This window comes from Candoia aspera, chromosome 2, assembly GCF_035149785.1.
Source record: "Candoia aspera isolate rCanAsp1 chromosome 2, rCanAsp1.hap2, whole genome shotgun sequence".
NCBI lineage: Eukaryota > Metazoa > Chordata > Lepidosauria > Squamata > Boidae > Candoia > Candoia aspera.
This window is the reverse complement of record NC_086154.1, coordinates 114,869,639-114,895,010: the sequence shown is the minus strand read 5'-3', so window position 1 is coordinate 114,895,010 and position 25,372 is coordinate 114,869,639. Positions and strand designations below refer to the sequence as shown.

The window sequence follows — 25,372 nt, the reverse complement described above, 5'->3', positions numbered from 1 at the left end:
CTTCAATCTGCATCATATTGCCCAACTGTATACTTTTTTAATGGACCAATGTGGCTATGTTTAATTGTTTTAGTTTGTAACAAAAGCATCTTATTAGTCATGCTTCTCTGAGATGTGTAGCTATGTTGCAAGATTTGTGATTCTAAACCATCTATGGCCTGAGGTTGCTTTAGAAGGAACATAATCTTATCCAGTAAGATGGGAATCATTCAAACATTGTCATACCTCATCATTCTTTCTTTCTTCAACTTGTTGCAAAACAGAGGCCTACATTTCACCTGAAAGCTGTGCATTTTCACTGCATAAATCAAAATGTTTGTGAGTTGATGCCCATATACCTGGAAATAATGAAGTGGAGAAGAAATATGTTGAGATCTTCACAAGAATGAATGAGTAACCAACAGAAGTTCTAAAAATAAAAAACCCATATAGAGAAACATTTTGAACATATTTTTAAAGTGTGTGTGGGTATTAAAATACATAATCTTGTTATAGATGAATAATAGCTTACCTTGATATTTTGGTTTTCTAAGCTATTGCAATATTTGATAAGCTTTCCTGGTAATTATATATGCAATTCTACCTAAATTAGTTTTTAAAAATGCAGGAATTTAAGACCAAGCCACTTGTGATGAGGCCTCCATTCCTGTATCTTCCCTGTTTACGCCCAACATTAAAGGCATAGATGCCTAACTTTAATAGCAAAAAGTGCACTTGGGAAATTAAGCACCAAGGCTCTCCCTTCATACTTCATAACTTTCTCCACCCAATTTCCCCTTTTTTCTCTGATACAGAGTTTTGGATATTTTCTAAAATTGTAGTAAATGAGCCAGGAGCAAAGGAAATGGCTGGAGCAAGAAGAAAACAGCATGAACCGAGGAACTCAATATACCTGTCCCATATGCGTCTTATGTAACTTGAAGCTACAAATGTTAACACTGAATACCACACACACACACAGACTAATGAACAATCTCCATGCAGATCCACAGACTGTTCATGTGTTGAATGTAATTGCCAACATTCCTATTGCTTTACTGTATGTAATTGCATGTAATCTATCAAAACTACTCATAGGCCCTTTTATGAAATTTGTATCAGCGAGTAACGTCACTGAAGAACAGAAAGCTGGGTGTCCTCCCCCTTTACCTTTTCTTCTGGAGCAATAAGAGGCCTGTGACTGGAGAAGTGCCTCTGCCATGAAAGGGAGGGAGGGACCCTGTGTTTGCTGAAATACTAATAAAATGGACAGGATTAATGTTCAGCCCTGGCCTCAGTGGTGCAGCTCTAAGAAAAGTCAAAGGGGAGCTGTGTCAGCTTATGGCAAAGGCAAAAGGCCAGAGATGAAATTATCTGAGTAAGCATCCCATATTACAGGGTATGTGGCAATGTGGAACTGGAGTAATTACAGCAACTGCTCCTAGGCTTGGATCAGGATGGAGCATACACACGTAGGAGGAAACCAGACATTTTTCTGCTTCATTCTCCACCCAGAGAAAGGTCATGGCCTTCTTTCATATGGTGCCACTCCTCTAATTCAGCTAAGGAAGTGGTATCTCCTTACTCTTGAGGCTGAGTTTAAAAATTTGTTCCTTTGCCTTTCAGAAAAGAGAAAGCTCTACAGGCCAAAGTAACAGTAGTAACATTTTGCTAAGGCTTTAAATCATTGCTGGCCAGAGTTATCTTTTCAAACTAATTTTTAAGCTGCTAGTTTTTGCAACTGGTAGAGGAAGAAGCAGGAAGGATGAGCATTTTAAAAATCTGGTGTGCTTATGAGTATATGATAGTGCTTAATCATTAATCTGTTGTTGCCTTCTCAGATTCTTAACTATTCTTCCCAATTTCACTGTATTTATCTGGAAATGTTGTGAGTTGGAGACACTGAACACTTATAACTGGGCTTGTGATTCCTGTAATGTCAGCCTGTGTATGCTGACATTATGTTATTATGTTGCAGGATTTGAATCTCATTCTTGCCAGAATCTGAACTCAGAATTATTATCAGTACTAAATCATCCCACACCAGACTGTTCCTCCTTTAGAAGCATGGCGTATCTTGTGATCATTCTCCCACTTCCAGCTTTTTTCAGAACTGTGGCAACCAAGGGTACAGACTCAACTTTAGAAACTCAGTGGGAGGTGTTTTTTTTTTACACATTCTGGAAATCCCTTCCCCCATTCCCCAATTTCATAGCAAAGAATTCTTCCTCTAAGTTAAGGGTAAATGTGCTAAATATGAAATTTTAATATTATGAATCCAAGTGAGCATCACTTTCTGGAGCCTTGATTCTGAACGATGTTCTAACTGTACTAATGGTTCTTCTTTCATATCCATACTTTTCCTAAAAGTCTCATATGGTTAAGTCATTCCCCACAGCAATGTAGGTATGTGTGTGCGTGTGCATGCATATGTGCATGTATATATACAGGGCGTACCCAAAGTCAGCCCACAGACAATTTATTATATAAATTAAATGTTCAAATTGGTTGCCATTTTCTTCTAAACATTTCCTTACTCGTTTGACAAATGACCTTTGAACATTCCTAAGTACAGCAACATTTTCTCTGAAAAAAAAAAAGTAAAACACATGGTGAAAATGTTGGCACCATTTCAGGATAAGACGTTTTCCCACATGGCAGCATGGGGTTGCCTAGCAATCTTTCATGGTCTCTCCATAGGGGCTGGCAGCTTCTCCTCCACAATGCTCTGGCTAACAGTGATGTACTTTCTGATTTGTAATGTTGAGCTACAGAATGAATTCTGTTTTGCATTTGCATGAATAGATTTCAGATATGGTCTTGTTGGCTACTTAAGAAACTCAATATTTAGATATAGGACCTCTTCCCATTCTCTGGGTTATGATAAATGAACTCTAGCTGATTGAGAAGGAATCAATGCAACATACAAAACAAACTATACTAGCTTGGTTAATTTTCTCATAAAAAATATCATTCAGAGAAAAGTAGTACCGCCAGCTACAGTTTGTCAACAGTTCTTGCTAATGAACTAGGAGTGGGTTGGAACCTGTGGTTCTCCAGATGCTGTTCCCCAGTCAGTTCTGGCAGTGATGAGGGATGCTGGAAAAATAATTCAACATCTGCAGTGCCACAGGTTCTCCAGCCCTGAAGTATAATTAAGTAGACCCCATTCAAATCTTCACCCTGCTATATAGCTCACAGGGTCATACTGTACCACTGTCTCTCAATTTATTTCATAAGGTTGTTGTGAAAATAAAATGGGGTAAGACAATATACCTTGAGTTCCTTGACTTCCTATAGTTATGACTATAAAATAGTTGTATATACAATGAACACGAAATAATTGATGGCTTCCTGAGATACGAAACATATTTCAACTTTGAACTTGTGGTAAGGATTTCTACACTTCTTTATTCTCAGGGATTGGTCTTATACTTTCTGAATACATTGTATATTTATGTAAATCTGAAAACATTTCCAAATATATATATTTTCCTTTTTTAAACTATCATAGTGGCACAGCACATGGCTAACACTAGATACTGTAGTATCTTACAGCCCCTTCCTCCCTGACCAGAAGAGAGTGAATTACAGGCAAAGGCACAGCTTGGAGAATTTGACAAGCTGGCCGTGGTTCCCAGAGTGCTCTGAATGGAGACTGTGGGAGATAAAGGAACCCCACAAAGCAAAACAGAAAAGGGTCAGGGAGACTGTGAGATGGATGGTTTGGAAAAATGGTTGTTGGGAGAGGCTGCAGAGGAGAATGATGGAAAGAGAAGAAGGGTTAAGTGGAGGAGATCAGGCTGAGAGAAAGTTGGCAATGGCCATAGTGAGATAATGATGGAGGAGAGAGATCAAGAGCTAGAAATGGTGACAGGAAGGATATGGAAGAGCTGGTATGCAGAAGACTGAAAGAGTGAGACACATTCCAGTTGGGTGCTGATGGAGAAGGTGAATAGAAAGTGACTGGCTGGGGGAAACATTTAGAACTGAGTTGGACAGGAGCTGGCAGTTAGTGGCATAGGCGGAGGACATGGGGTGGTAGTGAACAAGCAGGAAATGGGGATAGATTTGTTAACATGTTTTCTACTACAGATTAAGGTTACTATGGTAACTAATCATTTTGGCTGGGTGAAGAGGTTGAATTTAATTGTCCCCTTTTCACGTGTTAATGGTTGCACTGCCTAAGGGAGGAACTTGCCTGAACTTGTTTTAGTTTCAGTTTCCCTTCTGTGTAGGCTTGCAGAGAATATGCAGCTGAGAGAAATCTCTCCTCAGCAAACAGCCTTTAAATATGTTTGTTTTCTGTAAATAAAATTATTTTTATAGAAATGCCTGGTGTGTGACTTTTCTGATCTCTCCTGGGCCAAATGCTTTCTAGCAGTCTGCCAACAAGATTGTCATCTTTGAAGAGATTCAGTGCTCTGGTGAATGTCACAGTGGGAGAGCCATAGTGGGAGGGTCAGCTGTTACACTGAGAACTAACAGAATGAACATCAGGAACAAGGAGTGACCTCAGGCTCTGTTTATCTGGAGATGACTTAAGTTCAGAGTTTGGGGGACCAGCATTAGACAAAGGAAAAAGGGAACCTGTGGCTCAGGTGGATACCCCTCCCTCTATACAGGAGGCAGAGGAAGTGCGGAACCACAGTGCTCTGGAGAAGAAGAACATGGAAAGCAAAAGTTCAGGAGCCTTGGAAGAATGAGAAGCTTGAACAGTCAGGGTGGTGAAAGAGCTAGTGAGAGTAGGCTAGTGTTAGTCCAGTGAGGTAGTCCAGACAAGAAGCACAACCAGGAGTAATAGCTCCATCTTTATTGTAAGATTACATTAATAGAATCTTGCAAGACTGAAAGTATTTCTCCCTTCCTTTCTGTTTACTCTCCAGAAAACTAGGAAGGATCCCTTCTGAAATGCTTCCCACATCCCTCCCCCCACCTTCTGTGGGCTGAGATACCTTTTACATGCTGGTTGTCCAGTCTGCAGCTCTCCCTCCTGTCTCCCAAGATCATTCCCACATACCATTACAAAAGCTGGGCACAATGTTTATTGCCTCCTTCCCAGTTACACAGCCAGTGGCCTTTCATTTGCAATTGCTTGCTTCAATGAAGATTCATCCAGGTTTCCATTGGTTGTGTCTGTTTTTGTGAGGAACCACCCTGCATATTGTATTCAAACTCTGCCTACCCTACCCCCCACCTCAGTTCTGCTGGGAAGAATAATATGAAGTAGAACATATTCTGGATTCTAGACATAGGAGGAGACATCTGGAATACCTTATTCACTTTAATAATTGGAGAGATTGTGGGAGAGAGCAACAGATTTCCATGTTTCATACCTTCCACCTGAAATTCCTGCATAAACCACATCCCTGTGACCTGCCACCATCAGTAGACAATAATCCCTAGAATCAAGAAGACTCATTGTTTTCTTCCATGTTAGACTCTCCAGTGCCAGTTGCCGTGCAACAAGAAGGAAGGGGGAACTGACTCTTTGTGGCCAAACGTGGCTTGGGGAGTTGCCAGGCCCATCTGCAAATGAGGGTGGGGGGAGGAAACCTGTAGAAATTTCCTGTAATGACTTGCCTGGGCTGTCTTTGCGCATGGGAGAGAAGAATTATACTGATGAGAAAGGTGGTGTAAAGGAAGGTAGATATAACTTTGATGAATGAACATACGAGCTGTTAAGGAAGGAAAAAGCTCAGTCCTGGGAAGGTTGGAGACATTGGGGAAAAAAATCAAAATAACCCCACCATGATTTAGTTTGGTATAAGATGGCAGAAGGAGAAACTCTGACAGGCTTTCAAGTTTCTGCTAGTATAGCCTATAACAATAAAGTAGCATTCCTGGAATTCTTGTGGTGCCTGTTTCCTGACTTGGTCTACCTTGCAGGCTGACAATATGAGTGATGCACCCCTCCTGGTCCTCCCATTGGCATTCAGTACCATCAATCATGATATCCTTTTTGGTCAACCACAAGTTTTGCTGCCTGGAGGCATTGTTTTACAACCGTTCACTCTGTCCTGAATGTTTAGTTTCAGCCAGGATTATGGGGGAGGGGAGATCAAGCCCTTGGGTATGCCAGTGCAGATCTTGGCCTTCTTCCCCACCCTTTTCAATATTTACATGAAGCTGCTGGTTGACATCATCTGTCAGTTTGGTTTAGGTATCATTAATATGTAGATGATACCCAGCTTTACATCTGCATGGCAGGCCAAGCAGGAGATGATGTAGAAATTTTGGTTGAATTTCTAGAGGCTGTAAGGCATTGGATGAAGTGAAACAGACTTAATCCTAACAAGAGAGAGTTCCTGTTGGTGCAGAGGCTTTCTGAATCCATGGATGTTTCATTTATTGTTCTTGAAGAGGTGGTGTTGCCCTTGAAGGAACAGGTATGTGATCTTGAATGTTCTGGATTCACAGTTCTTGGTACAGCAGCAGGGGGAATCCATTGCTAGGAGAGACTTTTGCCTGCTGTACCTGATCTACTGGTTGCAACTCTTCTTGGATCAGGAGGCACTGAAGATAGTGATTCATTCTTCTTTCATCTCAGACTACTGTAACTTGATCTACATGAGGATGCCATTGAAGATGACCTGGGAGCTGCCAGTGGCACAGAATGTAAGTGCCCACCTATGAATTGGTACAAGTTTAATAAAATAACATCTATATTGTGGGAGTTGCAGTGCTTTCCAGGCGGCTTTTGGGCCCAATTCATGGTTGTGGCAATTACCCATAAAACTCTTTATAGCTTGGGCCCTTGTCACCTTCAGGAATTTCTGTTCCAGGTGGAATCTGGCCGACCAACACATTCATTCATTCATTCATTTTCTACCCCGCCTTTATTATTTTTAGAAAATAACTCAAGCTGGGGAACATACCTAATACTCCTTCCTCCTCCTTTTTTGTCCACAACAACAGCAATCCTGTGAGGTGAGTTGGGCTGAGAGAGAGGGACTGGCCCAAGGTCACCCAGCCGGCTTTCATGCCTCAGGCGGGACTAGAACTCACAGACTCCCGGTTTCTAGCCCAGCACCTTAACCACTAGACCAAACTGGTTCTTAACTGGGAAGGGGTGCTGCAAGAATCCACCGCTGAGAGGTCAAAGGAACAGGGACCTATAAGATGGCTTTCTCAGTAGTAGCCACCTCAGTATAGAATAATCTGCCCCTCTGAGTTCTGAATGCCCCCACCTTTCTGGTATTTAGGAAGAGGGGTGGATGGAAACAGGGAGGTAGAAACAGTCCTTTGGAATGAGGGATCCTCAGCAGCTGACTGTAGTGAGGGAAGATTAGGTTTTGTTTGTGATTTTACTATATGCATTATATTGTTATGGTTTTAATAATTTAAGCTACCTAGAGTCCAATATGTAGGCAGCATACAGATTATTCTACTAAATGAAATAAATAAATATTAAATGCAGTCACTTATTATCTCTTGGACTCAAGGAAGGCCTGGGATACAGTCAAATCTGTAATTATAGTAGTGACACCAACAATGCTACTGTATTGCTCTTTGTGAAACACAAAGCGTTAACTGACTAGCTACACAGTTGGTGGCTGGATTATAGTTTGCAAAACTTTACCAGTGATGTGAATCACTGATATGACAAGAGACAGCAGGTGGGCTCTTGCAGTGCTCAAAGAAACAAGTGAAAGATACTAATCACCTGCAATACAGGCAGTACTTTTCCTCCACTAACTGCTGGACCACTGTCAGGATTTAGATCAGCAAAGGCAAGTTGGAGGGAAGATGTTTGAGAAGGGGCAACAGGGCAGCCTCTATGTGTGGCTACAGGAAACATGAAAAATTTATTGTGGGGACAGGCTCTAAATTGGATAATGAAAGCTGGTATCGTTAAACTAAGGCAGGAGGGAAGAACCTAAGACATTTGCCCTAGAAAGAAAACTTGTACATTTTGTACAAAGGCAGCAGGAACATTACATTTTGCCCACAAAAGTATGTCACACTATATAGTCCTTTCTGCCTGGTGGCTTGCGATTCTTTACAAAATGCAGACACGCATACAGACACATCTGCATCCATCCCATCATGTTTTCACCTGTCTTCTATGGGAAGTTTAAAAAAAAATCCCCCAACATTTAGTAAGTCCCCAGTAACTAGTTCTCAGGGCAGCATATCCTTCACCAAAGAGGCCTGCCTTAGGTCAACATTTATAGAAATAACTGTTCAGAGGAAGCAACTAGGAAAGAGGGGGGAATGAACATAAACTTCACATAATAAAAGCTACAATTCTTTCTTTCTCTTCTTGTACAGATACGGACGTGAGCTTGATACGGCATTCCACCTGTGATGAAATGGTACGCCACTTGTATTCTCTTGAAGTAAGCAAAGGATTAACTGGGTATTACATTAGGAAGGTGAGGCAGAACGTTAAGAGAACTTGGAGGAAGACTTGAGGGGGAGAGACTGTTGAGAGTTGGACAGAATAAAAAGAGGGGAAAGAAAGGGAAAGGAAAGGGCCATTAGTAGCCTTTGTGGAAAAGCGGATCTTTGTGGAAAAGTAAATGTAGTCCTTCTCTAATTAAGCATGGAATTCTGTACCTCTAAACAGGAACAGTATGTATATCCCATATTTACTGTTCATACAATAATATTGTTATCTAAAGCTTTAAATGCTTAAAAACAACAACACAATATAATCTCCTTCACCCCACCTAGATACCATACTGTCAGGAAAAGAGCTGATGTAAGAGAGAAAATAATATTAGCATTTATCGTTTTGGGGTAGTTAGTTATTTATCCCTCAAATAAAAAACAGTCACAGTACTGGCTTGCCACAGTACTTGCTAACTTCTTTTGTTTGAATTAAAATATCCCACAGGGAACAGAGAAAGAAACCTTGCTCTTATCTTATCAATCAAAGATTGAAATCCTAGGACCATTTCTCTTGCCAGCTCTTCTCTCCCCATCTCACATATATCATCATATTTTAAATTTTAATTTCTCTAAAATTCAACTTTCAGGTTGTTTTCCTAAGCATTCTTTGGATTGTCTTTTTCCTCATCCAATATTTATAGTTGTTCTTCCCCTAAAATATTGTATTTATTAATATGAAAATGATTTAAATAATTCAAACATTTTTAATCACCAAGAATCAAGGTTGCCATGCAAGTTATTTACATTTCTTAAACAATGATACAACTCTGATCATTAAACATTGCTAATGTGCAATTCAATATAGTAGTATTTAAGAGAACAGGGAGCATGTAGCTCAGCAGCATCTGAGGGCCATATCTTCCAGCAGCCTCAGCCAGCCTTGACCAGTGGTGAAAGATGCCAGATTGTAGGTCAGCAATGTATTTTTAAGATAGCACTTTTTATACTTAATTTATTAAATATATATACAGCACTTATGATCTATGGCAAAACAAGCTACGTTAGAATGTAATGGGAGGGGAATATCAATTCAACTTTTTCTTCTGCCTTTGATCATTTTTCCTGTTCTTTCTGTTTTAGCTAAACTTTCTGTCTTGACTCAACTTCACTACAGTACCTCATAAACAAAGAATAACAATAAGCCTATCAGTCTATATTTTTGTACCTGACTTTAGTCAAAGTAAAAGAAGCAAAAAAAAGGTAAACTTCAGCAAAGGATCGTTACCTTGTCATGGTGCTGGAGCTTGAGCACCTAATGATGCCATGAGATAAACCATGAAGGGCCACCCTAGACGGGAAGGTCATGACAGAGAGGGCAGACTAAATGCGATCCCTGGGGAAGGTAATGGCAACCCACCCCAGTATTCCTGCTGTGAAAACTAAATGGATCAGTACAACCAGAGATATGTCGGTATACCATCGGAAGATGAGACCCCCAGGTCGGAAGATGGTCAAAATGCTACTGGGGAGGAACAGAGGATGAGTCCAACTAGCCCCAGACGTGATGACGCAGCTAGCTCAAAGCCGAAAGGACGGCTAGCGGCCAACGGTGCTGGTGGTGAACGGTGAATCCGATGTTCTAAGGATCAACACACCACTGGAACCAGGAATGTGAGATCTATGAGCCAGGGCAAATTGGATGTGGTTATTGGTGAGATGTCAAGATTAAAGATAGACATTTTGGGCGTCAGTGAACTGAAATGGACTGGAATGGGCCACTTCACATCAGATGACCACCAGATCTACTACTGTGGACAAGAGGACCACAGAAGAAATGGAGTAGCCTTCATAATTAATAGTAAAGTGGCTAAAGCAGTGCTTGGATACAATCCGAAAAACGATAGAATGATCTCAATTCGAATTCAGGGCAAGCCATCTAACATCATAGAGATCCAAATATACACCCCAACCACAGATGCTGAAGAAGCTGAAGTAGAGCAGTTCTATGAGGATCTGCAACACCTACTGGACAACACACCTAAAAGAGATGTTATTTTCATCACAGGAGACTGGAATGCTAAGGTGGGCAGTCAAATGACACCTGGAATTACAGGTAAGCATGGCCTGGGAGAACAAAATGAAGCAGGACATAGGCTGATAGAATTTTGCCAAGACAACTCACTCTGCATAACAAACACTCTCTTCCAGCAACCTAAGAGACGGCTTTATACGTGGACTTCACCAGATGGACAACACCGAAATCAGATTGACTACATCCTTTGCAGCCAAAGGTGGCGGACATCTATACAATCGGTAAAAAGAAGATCTGGAGCTGACTGTAATTCAGATCATGAACTTCTTCTTGCACAATGTAGGATCAGACTAAAGAGATTAGGGAAGACCCAGAGATCAGCTAGATATAAGCTCACTAATATTCCTAAGGAATATGCAGTGGAGGTGAAGAATAGATTTAAGGGACTGGACTTAGTAGTTAGGGTCCCGGAAGAACTATGGACAGAAGTTCGCAACATTGTTCAGGAGGCAGCAACAAAATACATCCCAAAGAAAGAGAAAACCAAGAAGGCAAAATGGCTGTCTGCTGAGACACTAGAAGTAGCCCAAGAAAGAAGGAAAGCAAAAGGCAACAGCGATAGGGGGAGATATGCCCAATTAAATGCAAAATTCATGAGGTTAGCCAGAAGAGATAAGGAATTATTTTTAAACAAGCAATGCGCGGAAGTGGAAGAAGACAATAGAATAGGAAGGACAAGAGACCTCTTCCAGAAAATTAGAAACATCGGAGGTAAATTCCAGGTAAAAATGGGTATGATCAAAAACAAAGATGGCAAGGACCTAACAGAAGAAGAAGAGATCAAGAAAAGGTGGCAAGAATATATGGAAGACCTGTATAGGAAGGATAACAATATTGGGGATAGCTTTGACGGTGTGGTCAGTGAGCTAGAGCCAGACATCCTGAAGAGTGAGGTTGAATGGGCCTTAAGAAGCATTGCTAATAACAAGGCAGCAGGAGACGACGGCATCCCAGCTGAACCGTTCAAAATCTTGCGAGATGATGCTGTCAAGGTAATGCATGCTATATGCCAGCAAATTTGGAAAACACAAGAATGGCCATCAGATTGGAAAAAAGCAACTTATATCCCCATACCAAAAAAGGGAAACACTAAAGAAAGTTCAAACTATTGAACAGTGGTACTCATTTCACATGCCAGTAAGGTAATGCTCAAGATGCTGCAAGGTAGACTTCAGCAATTCATGGAGCGAGAATTGCCAGATGTACAAGCTGGGTTTAGAAAAGGCAGAGGAACTAGGGACCAAATTGCCAATATCCGCTGGATAATGGAAAAAGCCAGGGAGTTTCAGAAAAACAACTATTTCTGTTTTATTGACTATTCTAAAGCCTTTGACTGTGTGGACCATAACAAATTGTGGCAAGTTCTTAGTGGTATGGGGATACCAAGTCATCTTGTATGCCTCCTGAAGAATCTGTATAATGACCAAGTAGCAACAGTAAGAACAGACCACGGAACAACGGACTGGTTTAAGATTGGGAAAGGAGTACGGCAGGGCTGTATACTCTCACCCTACCTATTCAACTTGTACGCAGAACACATCATGCGACGTGCTGGGCTTGAGGAATCCAAGGCTGGAGTTAAAATCTCTAGAAGAAACATTAACAATCTCAGATATGCAGATGATACCACTTTGATGGCTGAAAGCGAAGAGGAACTGAGGAGCCTTATGATGAAGGTGAAAGAAGAAAGTGCAAAAGCTGGCCTGCAGCTAAACCTCAAAAAAACCAAGATTATGGCAACCAGCTTGATTGATAACTGGCAAATAGAGAGAGAAAACGTAGAGGCAGTGAAAGACTTTGTATTTCTAGGTGCGAAGATTACTGCAGATGCTGACTGCAGTCAGGAAATCAGAAGACGTTTAATCCTTGGGACAAGAGCAATGACAAATCTCAATAAAATAGTCAAGAGCAGAGACCTCACACTGACAACAAAGGTCCGCATAGTTAAAGCAATGGTATTCCCAGTAGTAACATATGGCTGTGAGAGCTGGACCATAAGGAAGGCTGAGAGAAGGAAGATAGATGCTTTTGAACTGTGGTGTTGGAGGAAAATTCTAAGAGTGCCTTGGACTGCAAGAAGATCAAACCAGTCCATACTCCAGGAAATAAAGCCAGACTGCTCACTTGAGGGAATGATATTCAAGGCAAAACTGAAATACTTTGGCCACATAATGAGAAGACAGGACACCCTGGAGAAGATGCTGATGCTAGGGAGAGTGGAAGGCAAAAGGAAGAGGGGCTGACCAAGGGCAAGATGGATGGATGATATTCTAGAGGTGACGGACTCATCCCTGGGAGCTGGGGGTGTTGATGACCGACAGGAAGCTCTGGTGTGGGCTGGTCCATGAAGTCACGAAGAGTTGGAAGCAACTGAATGAATAAACAGCAAAACAAAAGAAGCAGAAGGCCCAACTTTCAGGAATTGGGAGTTATACAGGATAGAGCCATTTTCATGAGATAAAAAAACAGAAAGAAGAGTGTTTGCTTAATAGGTAAATGTGTTTGACTATGATAGTGTAATTAATTCAGTCTTGCAATTGTGGTGGGTATAAATATGATAAATAAATGTGTTTTCATTGTTGGAAATAAAGGACTCAGGACTTCATCAGCCTATCTGTCACCAGAAGAATACTCCCAAAACAGAACAAAATGGGGTGTAGTCTGGTGTGGGAGAAGCTAGCAAAAGAAAGATCAGGTACCAAAAACGGGCTGGGTCCAGCTAAGAACTGGGAATTGCCCCAGTGCATTTAGGCAGTTGGGCAGCAGCCTGAAATGCTGGTGGTTCCTCTGTTCTAGACCCCATTTCCTCTTCCTAGTTACATGACCCAGAACTGAGCTGCTATTAAGTGGTGGAAAAAATTCCAGAAGTCACACTCTGCATTCTTTCCCTTCCTTTCTATAAAGCTGTTATTATATATTTAGTATATTTGAGATGAAAATCATAATTTTTAGATAAAAAGTATTTTATTTTTAAAAAAAAACCAACAAAAATTTAAAATTCTATTTTTATTAATTAAAAAAATATAGATGTTCATCCACCCAGTTTCTCAAGATCTATAACCCAAAGACTGTGTTTGACTTTTCTTGATAGGCAATACATAATCAATTTCAACTTCATAATAGCTAAGTTCACATAAATCAGATCAAAACTTTATGATAGTAATTGACCAGAAATTGAATATAATAAATAAAACCTGATACATAATAAAACGTTCAATGATTTTCAAATGTAAGCAAGGTTGCTGCTGCAGATGCTCATTGCTGTCCTGTGATGGTAACATTCTCACAAGTGATCCATGTTGCTAAGTAGCAGAGTTTTGCCCTGCATTAGATGACTTTAGGATTTCTGACACACAAGCGGTAGCTTACATAAAAACGTTCAGTATGACTGGGAAAATGTTTTAATAATGGTTTGAGTAGCTATCATCTTAAATTGGAACGAAGGGCAGAAACAAGAAAAATGCACTCCATGGATTTAATCGCACCTGAACCAAGTTATTTCAAACACTGCACTAAGTCACAATGAGATGTGTTTGCTTCTAGCTTAGCACGATATATAAACCCACCCATTATGGCTTAGAATTTAATGTAAGCCAGATCATTATGTCTGGTTCAATACATGCTGGTTAAAAGATTTTGGCTAAACAATACAGGTAGTCCCTGACTTACAACCATTTGTTCAGTGACTGTTGTTATGGTGGCGCTGAATGAGGGGACTTGGCAGCCCGCCCACACTTAGGACAGCAGGGGTGCCTCAACTCCCACCACCTGCCTATCTCCCCCATCTATGCCCTTTTGGCCCCCCGTGCTCCACGGCCCCTGCCACCCTAGCTGACCTGCGTCACCACCTTCCTCCCGCTGCTGGCCAAGCATGCCTGGCCTAGCCCCTTGCGAGGCAGCTGCTGGCCGCATGAGGCTTTCCTCCCAAGGTCGTGCACAGCAGCTTCCTTGAGAGATCTGGGGAAGATGGCCTCACGTGGCCAGCAGCTGCCTTGCAAAGGGCCAGGGCGGACACACCTCGTCAGCAGAGGGTGCAAGAAGACAGAAGGCCAGCTGGGGCGGTGGAGCACAGGGTGGCAGCAGCCTCGAGGGCGACTGCGGCTGGGACTGGGCTGGAGTGGCTGCGGCTTTCTGGGGCACGGTGGCTCCGCGCTGCACTGCTGGGGCTTGCTGGGGCTTCCCGGGAGCGGTGGCTTCACACTGTGGCTTGGGGCTTCTTGCAGCCCCAGAGCTGCGGCACACTAAGAAGTCCTGAGCCACAGCATAACAAGCAGCCCCAGAGCTGCACGGTTCTGGGGCTGCTTGCCACCCCACAAGGCAGGGTGCAGGGTGGCCAAAAAGGCAGAGATAGTGGGGAGATAGGCAGTTTGGGGGAGTTAAAGGGGAGGCAGTCCCTCACTTTACCAAGGCTCGGGGCTGAGAGGGACCAAGCCAGGAATGGCTTGGATCGGGGTGGCGCCTTGCCTAACGACCCAGGGAATTGGCTTAACAACGGCAACAGGGAGTGCCAGGATTGCCGTCACCAAGTGATGCAGTCATGTGACGTCTCGCTTTACGACAGCATCGTGTAGCAATGGAAATTTCAGTCCCAATTGTGGTTGTGAATCAAGGACTACCTGTATGCTCTTGTGCTGTCTTTTTTTAAGCATAGGTTTATTTCTTTCTTAATAATAAAGCTCTTACTTTCTTGCCAGACCAGATTGCTTACTGCTCCCTCCTTTTCCAGCCTCCATTTCTCACTGACAAGCCTTTAAGTTTGAATTTTTTCTACTAACCTTATGTTTTCCAGTCCTTATTTTTCTTCTTAACTCTCCAATATTGGGTTACTTTTATTGGGTTTCCTTTCTCTTACTGTATTTATTTTTGTTTGTAAATGTGAGTGCACATATAATGATATTTAAAATCTTTAAGCCAATAGTTTTATTTTACTCCCTATGATTGTGTATGGTGCCATATATTTGGAATGCTTTAGTCCTGTAGATAAAGACTCTTGTTCTTTTCTAGCCCTACCTAAGTGTTTATACCGTCTTTTGTAGCCTGATCCTTCTCTCTCATCATCACATGCCTTTTTAGTTAATTGCTGAGGCCTACAAGGTACAAGCCTAGAAGTCCCAAACCTCCTCTCCTGGAAGAGACGTTACAAATATTATAACAGGTCACAAAATGTTTCTAAATAAAAATTATATATCCTCATGAACACACCCTGCTGTTTGATGGAAGGCTGATAATAAACAATTCCGTAAGCGTTACAGAGCCATAAAGAATATGAGGTGTAGCACAACATAGCAAACTGAAATTTAAAAAAGGGGGAAAAAACCAGCACAAATTCCTGATCGTATGTCTTTCCTATTTCTAAGAAGTAGAGGTTTCCCAGAGCAAATGTTTCTCTGCTGCAATTACTTGGAATTCCTCACCTCCTTGGAGATTCCAGTTTGTTAATTGGAGGCCGCTGGGGAGATGGAAAACCCCCTTTTTACCAACCTCTCCCCACCTGCTTCTACCAAATTCCCTCCTTTGCTTTAAAAAAAGCCAAGTCAGGTTGGTCATGCATGTTACATTCACAACAGTCTTAAATTATTCTCTTCCTTTTTTCCTTCCCTTATTATCTTACAATCCTGCAGAGCAAGTTCAGTGGCAAAGCATACAAGTACAATGTCTCCTCTTGAAAGGTTTTCAAATAGCATGGCTGGGAAAATAGGAGGAGGAAGGAGAATTAGGTATGTTCGCCACCTTGAGTTATTTATAAAAATAATAAAGGCACAATTTTTAAAAAAAGGCCTTCCCCAAGACTATAGAGAACAAAGGGGTCTGAACTTGGGGTGGGGGGTAGAGTCTGGATGTCCCAAAGAGAAGAGAATTTTAAGTGTCCTTCAGCAAATTCTAAAACTGTCACAACTAGTTTTCTAATGTTCTTAATATTCTCAAGGTGACTGGAGAAAGAAAAGAATCTAGCCTGTTGAGTGACAACTCTACCCTTGAAGAGCATTCAGCGGCTCAAAATCAGGAAATCATGAAAAGCAACTGCTATTGGAAATACATTGCATGAAGATAGCTGTAGAACCAGTGGTCTGACATGATGTAATGGACAGAAGGAATAACCTTGAGGAACAGGAGGAACAGCCACAACCAAGACAATGGTCAGACGAAAGGAATTTGAGTCTTGGGCAGAAATGTAATTTGAGAAAGCGTCTCAGGCTTGACCCTCCCCGGTTCTCTTGTAGATAAAGGGAAGGAGGGGGAGGTGCATTCGGACTGGCAAGATTCTGTTTCTGTAACCTTATAATAAAAGTAGTATTAGCATTCATATCTTAGGTTTCCCAGTCTGGTCTACCTCAAAGGGATGACACACAGTGTGAGATAGCTCAATGTCTGATACGTTTACCATATATACGGATGACCCCATCTGCGGATAAGCCGAACCCAATTTTTTGGATGTATTTTGGCACCTAAATTTCTTGGCTTATCTGCAAGTAGATATGGTAACTTGAATAGACCACCTAGGTCTTTGGTGTGTTTTTAAAACAACTATTAATAAATATTCTTAATTCAATAGGACTCACTTCCAGGTAAACATAGCTACATGACAATACTGTATAACCATCAAAAGTAAAGTCAGTAATTAATGACTACTAATTTTGTTTTCTTTGTCACCATCCCTATGGTGACCTGGTTATAACTTCCTGAGCCCCAACCACTAAATATCCATTGGATAGTTGATTGGAATTCTTAATCAAGGTCATGACACAAATCTATGATCCTGTATAGTATGTAATGCCATAGTAAATTGACAAATAGGTATCTGGTACCTTATCCATCCTCTTGAGGCATCAGAACTCCAAAATGTTAACACATATCTTAAAATAATTTGGAAAATGGCACTTTAAGAAAGGTAGGCTCAAATATTCACGTTCTAATAAGAATGATGATACATTACAAAAATAATTTATGAAATAGCTAAATATATTATTGGCTACCCAATACATACAATTCAGATTTTCTCCATTCTTTTGTTTAACTAGCCCATTATTAATTACTGGCAGTTGCAATATCCTATTCCTGACTTAAGTCTTCTTGTGCTGATAGCTTACACAGCAAACTGAAATTGAAAGATCCTTGCAAAACTCTTTCAGTCAAACTGCTCTGGCTGGAGGAGAGAATGGGCAAAGATATGCAAGAGGAAAAAAAAGACAAAAAACAGAAGTAATGTCAGCCTCCTCTGCAACTCTCACAGGAATTAAACTGGCAGTCATCAGTCTGGACCCAGCACAGATGACTCCTCTTTAACCCATCTAGCAGCAGGACTGGCCATTTAGTGGTCACCATCCAACCATCCTCCTGTCAACAGACTTCTCCCCATATAAACATGGGAGATTAAGACAGATGTTGGCTATTGCTAATCTGCCAGCCAAAAGGCCTTGTTTGGATGCCAAAAGAGTCAGCACCAATTACACCTTCTTTGGGATGTCATTCAAAAGCTGATGTGTCACAAAACAGAAAGCTGTAATTACAAAATATACTTTTACCCATCATGGAAAATAAAGAAGGGTCCCCTCTGATAATCTCAGATCATAACAAGATGGCATAGTAAAAGGTGCTCCTTCTGTTGTTTGGGCCCAGTTATATTTTACTGATGCTTTAATCAGGGGATGGTCTTCAGTTTAACAACAGCATCTGTACAATATTGCTAATTTCATAGACGGCTTAAGTTCAAGCGAAGCTGCCACAGAAGTGTGTGAGCAAGGTAGCAATTTATTTTCTTACTCTAATTTTATACTGCCCAATTAACAGAAATTCTCTGGCAGTGTACATTGTATTATAATCTACCATATGGATATGCTGTGTAGGGCTTTGGATTTGATCTCCAAGGGCTCATCCACACAGCTTGTTTACATGGTACAAAGATGCCCTTACAGACCTTTGCTGAGGACACGTCTTCACAACGGAGCCTCCATCTTATGGGCATCCTGGAAAACAGAAGATGATCTCCCGACTGGAAAATCCATAGCAGCTTGAGGCGATGCAGTCAGGACTGCAATCTGCTTGGCTATAATTGTCTCAGCAGATCTGCTATGGGCCTGCCCACTTCTGTCTGGTTGTGGGGCTCAGTGTCTATTCCACACTGTCATTTTGGCTGCAAGGGAGACCAGAAGCCCAGATTCTGCAGCCATTTCCTTTTTTGTTCTTTCTCTGTTAAACTGGATGGACAATTGATCAATCTAGAAAGTGTGAAGCCTTGAAACTGACAAGCCCACCCCCAGCTTAATGCATGCATTAAATGACTCATGGGCTTCTGTACGCCGTTTGGTGGTGAATTCCCTTTCCAGCGGTTGTTGCTCTTGGAAAGCATTGACTCCTCGGTTTCCCTCTCCACAGAAAGTTTTTCACTCTATCATAGACTAAAAATCAGGAGTCTCATGAAAGCTTATGCCTTTTAATAAAATCTGTTAGCTGGAAAAGGTGCTACCAGACTCCTGATTTTTTTTACCACCATAGACTAAGATGGCTCTCTTCCTACAGTGTCTACCATAGAGTATAACCTGGTACAGATACAACATTTCCTCTCCTACCCTATTGGATGATTAGATCTGCCTGTATGCTGTGATTTGACACAAGAATCAGGAAAGTGATTTGTCAACTCCCAGCTCTTCAGCAATACTTATTCCATGGCTACATCATTGCTGCACAAGTTCAGACAACCACTAGATGGCAGCCAAGGGAGACATCTTGTGCTTAGTTAAAAGGTTAATAACCATTTTGGACAAATTATGTGGATGTGCCTGGGAGTTCCCTATGGCTGAATCCTCTTTCTCATACATCAATCCCCTTTTTTTGAATTCTGGATTCAAGCGCACTCATGCAGCAGCTGCATCTGGACTGCACAAATCCAAGCAACCACAACCTTGCAGTTGAGAGAGACAAACTCTTTCCTGTCATCTAGTGGTCATTAGGTCCATAAGTCAACAGTCTTTGGGTGGAGCACCCAGATCTTATAAACACCTCCAGAAGACATTCTGTATGGTAATTGGTGGTTTTCCCATGCTTGGTGACGTTTAAATAATAATGGCAATAAATACCAAGTGTCATGGCCTTCTCTGTGGTGGCATCTACTCTCTGTAGTTTTAAAAATAATTTTACTCTTGTATTTGAATTGTTTTTATTTTGTTACTTGTATACCACTTTGTTAATATTATATAAGAAATGACAAACATGTATCAAATAAATAATAAATAAAAGCACAATAAAGCAAATAGTAAAATTTTAAAATATCAAAATTGTGCTTAAAATGTTTGGGAAAATTAAACACTTATCATCTGACCTGAAAAGATTATAATGTGAGCTCCAGGCAAGTCTCTGGAGGAGAGGTGTTTCACTGCCAAAAGTTCTTTCTCTAATGGTCACTTGTCAGGTGAGGGCATTGGGAGAAGGCCTTCCAATGAAGTTCTTAGGCTCAGGATTTAATTTAACTTATTAATTGTTATGGACACCCGCTCCAGAAGACTGAGCAACATACAACATCCAGAAAAATCAAACAGTAAAAGCAAGAACAGTTAAAACCCACGTAAACAGGCAGCCCAGACTAAAACAACTAGAACAATAAAGAATACAAAAATACAACTGGGGCCCCAACAGTGCATAACAACCACATTAACCCCAGGCCTGGGATCACAGCCAGGTCTTAAGGGCCTTCTGGAACCCCAGGGGAGTGGGTGCTATCTGTTTCTGGTGGGATGTTGTTCCAGAGGGTGGGGTCCACGACAGAGGAAGCACACTTCTTTGGTCCCACAAGATGGCAACATTTAATTCAGCCTTTCTCAACTTTCTGACCCTGGTGGAACTCTTGAAACATTTTTCAGGCCTCAGGGAATCCCTGCATATTCAGGCTCAAATATAGGCCACAAATTACAAAATTATTATATTCGTTTCATGGGTAGGCCTGTATATATGCACTAACAGTGTTCTTGAACTAAAAATAATGAAATTTACCTCTCTAATGTGAAGTTGCCTGAATTTGAAATAATTTTCTAAAATAAATCGTGATCTCCCAGGGAGCCCCTAGTGACCTCTCGTGGAACCCTGGTTCAGAAACCCTGATTTAATTGAAGGGACCTGCAGTGCCCCCACTCTGCCTGAACAATACCTGGTGGGCAGAAAGGAGGTACGTTGTCCCTCAGATAACCAGACCCTGTGCCATGATGGATAAATATGGGAGGTGTTCTCTCAGACTATCTCATCTCCATCCTTTAAAAGCATGGGTGAATAAAAAGAATCTTGTTTTTGAAAAGGAGGCAGTGCTGATGTCCGGCAAGCTTGCTTGGAAGAAGCATTCTGTAAATAGGGTGACATAAACCCCTCTGTTTGTTCATTTCTGACAAGGGGTGAATAAAGACCTGAGCCTTTAGCTGATGATCTGAGTGTAGAGGAATGATAAAGCAGCTATTGCTTCTTCAGGTGGTTGAAAGCCCGGAGGCTAAGAAAATTGTCACTAGAAAGGTAAAGGAATCCTTGGAAACCCACTGAAAAAAGAATTAATATATTTTCAGATGGAATTGATGAAGTGATGTTTGAAGGTGTTTGAACAAGGTTTAAAAGGGAGAAGAATGCATGCCCTTTACTAAGAAGATATGATCCCTGGCTAGTACAGAAAATGAGGCAACATATTTCTTCAGAAAGAAGTAACCGACTTTAATGAGTGATGAGAATACCGAGGGTGAAACTTAGCACTATTGGTGACTGTTTCTTGAAAGGAATGGTTATATAGATTTGAGAATGTTTAAGTTGGTAGCTGCAAAGTGCTGTTTGTGAGAATGGCAATATCCATGTGTATGTAGTAGTAGTAGATGATTGCTAAAACTTTTACTGACTGCTGTTATGGAAGGAAAGGTACATTATTAGCTTGTATAGTTGGGGAATTTTAGCTACAGATTGGTGTGTTGTGAATGGGATATTTATTGACTGGTCTTTGCTGAAACAGTTTTTTGGGAAGGCAGAATGGAGTAGGTGCTTTTTCAGCTGGAGTGATGGCAGCCATTTAGGAACTGGGGTGTGTTGATCAGGAGACAGATGGCTGACAGGTGAACCCCGTTGGGATGGAAAGACCAGGACTTGGATTACTACATCATGCATAGCTGGATTTCTGCCAAGAGCCATACTTGATAACAGTTCCGACAACCATCCTGTGCCTGTACGGTTTCTACTCTACAAGCCTGCTCGGGGAAGCAACTTGGATCAGGGTTTCCCGGCGTCTTAAGTACTTACCACCTCAGATACCGGTGGGATAGGTGACTTGGAAGACCCGGGCGGAATTCTCGCTCTGCAGGAAGCAGGTGCCTCTGGGTGTTGATTGGGAAGTGGAGGGGCGCCGAACAGATACCCCAAAGAAGGGCGAGAGGTTGCTCGGCGAGCCTTTCCCTCGATGCGTAAGTTTGTGGCGGGGGACGGGCCGGGAGGCGGCCGCAGGTGCTGCCGCACGTGGCCTCTTCGGGGCTCCCCCTCCCCCGCGACGGGGGCGGGTTCGCGCGTTCCTTCCTCTCGCTTGCTCGCTCCGGGCTATAGGCGGCTCGGGCGCAGCCGCATGTTCTGCCAGCCTGCCAAGCCGGAGCCGGAGCCGGAGCCAGAGCCAGAGCCGAGCGCAGAAGAGCCTCGTCTTCCCAGTCCTTCCCGGCCTCGCTCCACGCGCTTGGTCGCCGTAGCCACCGCCGCCTCCTTCTCCTGACGCTGGGCAGCCCCTGGGATGTTGCTCAGTGCAAAGGGGCTTGGGGCTCCTGCGCTTGCCTGCCCACGTCGCAGGGACTACTGAGACAGCGTGAGTCACCCTCGAGGGCTGCCCGGGAGCTGCCGGCAAAGGGGCCGGCCGGCCGGGCTTATCTCGCCGCTTTTTCTCTGCTTTAGGGGGTTTCGCGTGGGAAGGCGGTCTGCCTGGCTTTCCCCCTCTCCTCAGGTGCAGCCGGGGGTGGGGGAAGCGCGCGCCCGTTTCGGGCTGGGGGAGGCGGAATCTTCGCGCAACAAGGCAAATCCTGGCCGACCGCGCAGCCGGCGCGCGAGAGCGGGTGGAGGTAGGGGCTCTGCCAACGCCAGCCGCTGCCCCTCCTGGTGCTTCTAGTGTGCGGGGCTGCTCCGAAGCCTGGCTCTGGGGGATGATTCATTTCTTGCGGGGGAGGCGCTCAGACGCTTGGCCAACCCTCCCCCCAACTATGGCGAGCAAGCGCGCGCGCGCTTCGAGAGGCGGGTTCGGAGGCGAACCCTCCGATCCTTGTGCGGCGGAGGATTAGCCCCGCAGCTTGTCCTCCCCACAGCGGTGCCGTCGTCCTCTTTTCTTCAAAGGCAAGAGACAGGCGGAGGTTTTTCATAGCGGCGTGGAGCGTCCGGGATGCCGGAGGACGCGACATTTGACCCCCTGCCCCTGCAGTCCTCTTGGAAACTAGAGTGGCAGCCCGGCGCGGCGCTCTTGGGAACGAGTGTCATTGAACTCAGGAGGGCTTGCTTCGGAGCAGTCTGCCAGAGGTTTAGGCTACCCAGGGAACTTTTCGATCCTGCCAAATTGGGGGAGAGAATATAGGTCTGGGCTTAATTCGACGGTCTGAGGGAGGGGGGAGGTCGGACTGATGCTGCACACGAAGACCTGCGTTTTAGTTCAGGTGACGGACACTTTCTTAATTAAAGCTCTGGGTAGAAACTATCAAGAAGGCGAGGAGGATGGCATTGTCCCTCAGCTTCTAGCCTCCTGCTCTCGTGGGCTTCAAAGAGTGGAGGGTGGGGGCAGCGCAGAGCAAAATCCTTCTCTTTATTGTTTCTTCTGCAGCCTTCACAGAGAAGTTGGGTTGCTGTGCAGAATAACAATACAGAGCTAATCTCTCTGAGCAAGATCTGCCTCACCATCCCAAGTTGAATTGCCAGAGACTGGAAGGAGAGAGGGGATTTATAACCCAGCAGTGCCTCCCCTCCTTTTCCTTTTGTGTTATCACACACACATTATTACACCTCAGCAGGGGGCTCCCAGTAAGAGCTTCCCTTAGAAATCCTTATAGAAGCAGTCTGAAGCAAAGTAGCTCCTGAGGAAATAGGAGATAACTTTAGTAAGCACCAAGCCACAAAAGCAAATAAGAGCTGTGCTTGAAGGTGCTGAATTGTGCAAATTCATACCTTACCTTTTGTTTCCCTTCTCTCCCCTTCTTTCCCCTAACATCTCTGCCTTTTACCTGTTCCATATTAATACAGGAGTTGGCAGGCTCTGTTTTTTTGGTTTTGTTAGATATAGTCTGTAAGTGCTAAAAGGGAGAGGAGAAAGATTTAGGCTCAGCATTGTCACTGTACATTTCTTTTTCTTAGTGGGATGGGGGAAGGAGGAACTCTCATTCCTATAAATCAGCTGATGAAAATCAAGATGTTTTGGACTGGTTGATACAATATGAAAGAGAGACCGCAGGTGGACAATTAGCTTGGACATGGGAACATAAGATGCTTTCTACTGAGTTAGATCATTGGCATATTTAGCCCAGTGTTGGCAGTATGAAAGGACAGCACTAAGGTTTCAAGCAGAGTTTTTCCACTTTACCTTGAGATGCCAAGGGCTGAATCTTGGTCTTCTATATGTGAATTGTGCACTCTACCACTGAATTCAGAGAAGAGAGTGATAGCTCAGATGAGGGATGGATTCAAGTTTCAGCTCAGCCTTAAACTTGATGGTTTACCTTAAGTAAGACAGGGATTAAAGCAATACCATTGATTGATTATGTGCCATCAAGTTGTTTTCGACTCCTAGTGACCACATAGATAGATTTTCTCCATGATGATCTATCCCTAACCTGTTCTTTCAAATCTCCCAATGGTGCACTCATCACCACTGCAACTGAGTCCATCCACCTTTCTGCTAGTTGTCCTCTTCCTCTCTTTCCTTCCACCTTTCCCAGCATTAGAGCCTTTTCCAGAGAGCTGGGTCTTCATATAATACATCTGAAGTAGGTGCCTGTAATTCTAGACTAGTCCATTTGCACAGAACCAAAACAAGACGGTATGACTTGAAAAAGAGCTATCTTTTCCTCTGGACTTCAGGATTAATAACTGGGAAATGTTCAAGCCATGCTGGATTTAAAACCTATCCCTTTCAGTGGTCCATTGGGGACCGAAATGGAAGCTTCACACCTGAATCTCAAAAATCAGCATTCTTTGATTGTCCTCCCATAAAGATGGAAAACTGAGGACAAGACAGTTAGAAATAATAGTGGGTTTTTCTTTCTAGGAGTTGGGCAAAAGAAATCAAATCCAAGAGCAAAAACATTCTACATACTAAATCATATGTGTGGGATGTGTGATAAAAGTATGATGCCTTCTTCAAATAGAAAAGCTGACATTGGTGTGTATGTGTGTGTGTGTAAATGCACCCTTAGATAAGAGGCAGGACAAATTGTCCAGGACCACTGAAAACTCTTCAGACACACATAACATGCACATGCAAACATTTAAATGAGGGCAGGAATATGTTTATTTATTTATTTCCTGGACCTGAGGGTGACTAAATAAATTATTGGGTAAATAATTGCAACTGATGCATTTATCTTCATATTCTGAAACTGCTAATGTTTGTCCTAAACAGCAGGCAGTTCTTACAAGAATATGCCGCTTTGAAGATTTGCTCATTCCCTCCTTTTTGTTTTCAAAAATACCTGAATGGCTGATTTTAATTGAATATATCCATTAATAATTACATCTATTAAAATGTAAAACTTTCGTCATTTTTTCTCTACAACCTCCTCCCAATTAAGTTTGCATTTTGGATTCTTAACAGAGATCTTAATTAGGCACTATTGTAATATTCCCGTTAACACTAATTAAAATGAGCCCCTCTAGGTGAATATAAATTGTGAAGAAAAGAGTTGCATGGAGTGCTGGTTGATTAAAAGGGAGGAAAAGAGAATCCAGTCTGAACTAGATTAAGAGCCCAATTCTATAAAAGTAAGTCCCACAAGT

At 42.6% G+C, this 25,372-nt stretch overlaps 2 protein-coding genes across 2 annotated transcripts in view; one reads left to right on the top strand and one right to left on the bottom strand.

Annotated features, from left to right (window-relative positions):
• Positions 1-230: 230 nt before the first annotated feature.
• Positions 231-25,372, bottom strand: part of LOC134490049 (serine/arginine repetitive matrix protein 1-like) — a 58,745-nt gene continuing 33,603 nt past the window's right edge. The window contains exons 2-4 of the mRNA XM_063292933.1: positions 22,649-22,721; positions 21,665-22,535; positions 231-338 (exon numbers count right to left, since the gene is read on the bottom strand). Of these exons, the coding sequence (XP_063149003.1) occupies positions 21,669-22,535; positions 22,649-22,721 (940 nt within the window). The 3' untranslated portion in view covers positions 231-338; positions 21,665-21,668. The remainder of the gene's footprint in view (positions 339-21,664; positions 22,536-22,648; positions 22,722-25,372) is intronic.
• RBFOX3 (RNA binding fox-1 homolog 3) overlaps positions 22,127-25,372 on the top strand; it is a 402,758-nt gene continuing 399,512 nt past the window's right edge. The window contains exon 1 of the mRNA XM_063293356.1: positions 22,127-22,211. The gene's annotated coding sequence lies outside the window, so the exon portion shown is untranslated. The remainder of the gene's footprint in view (positions 22,212-25,372) is intronic.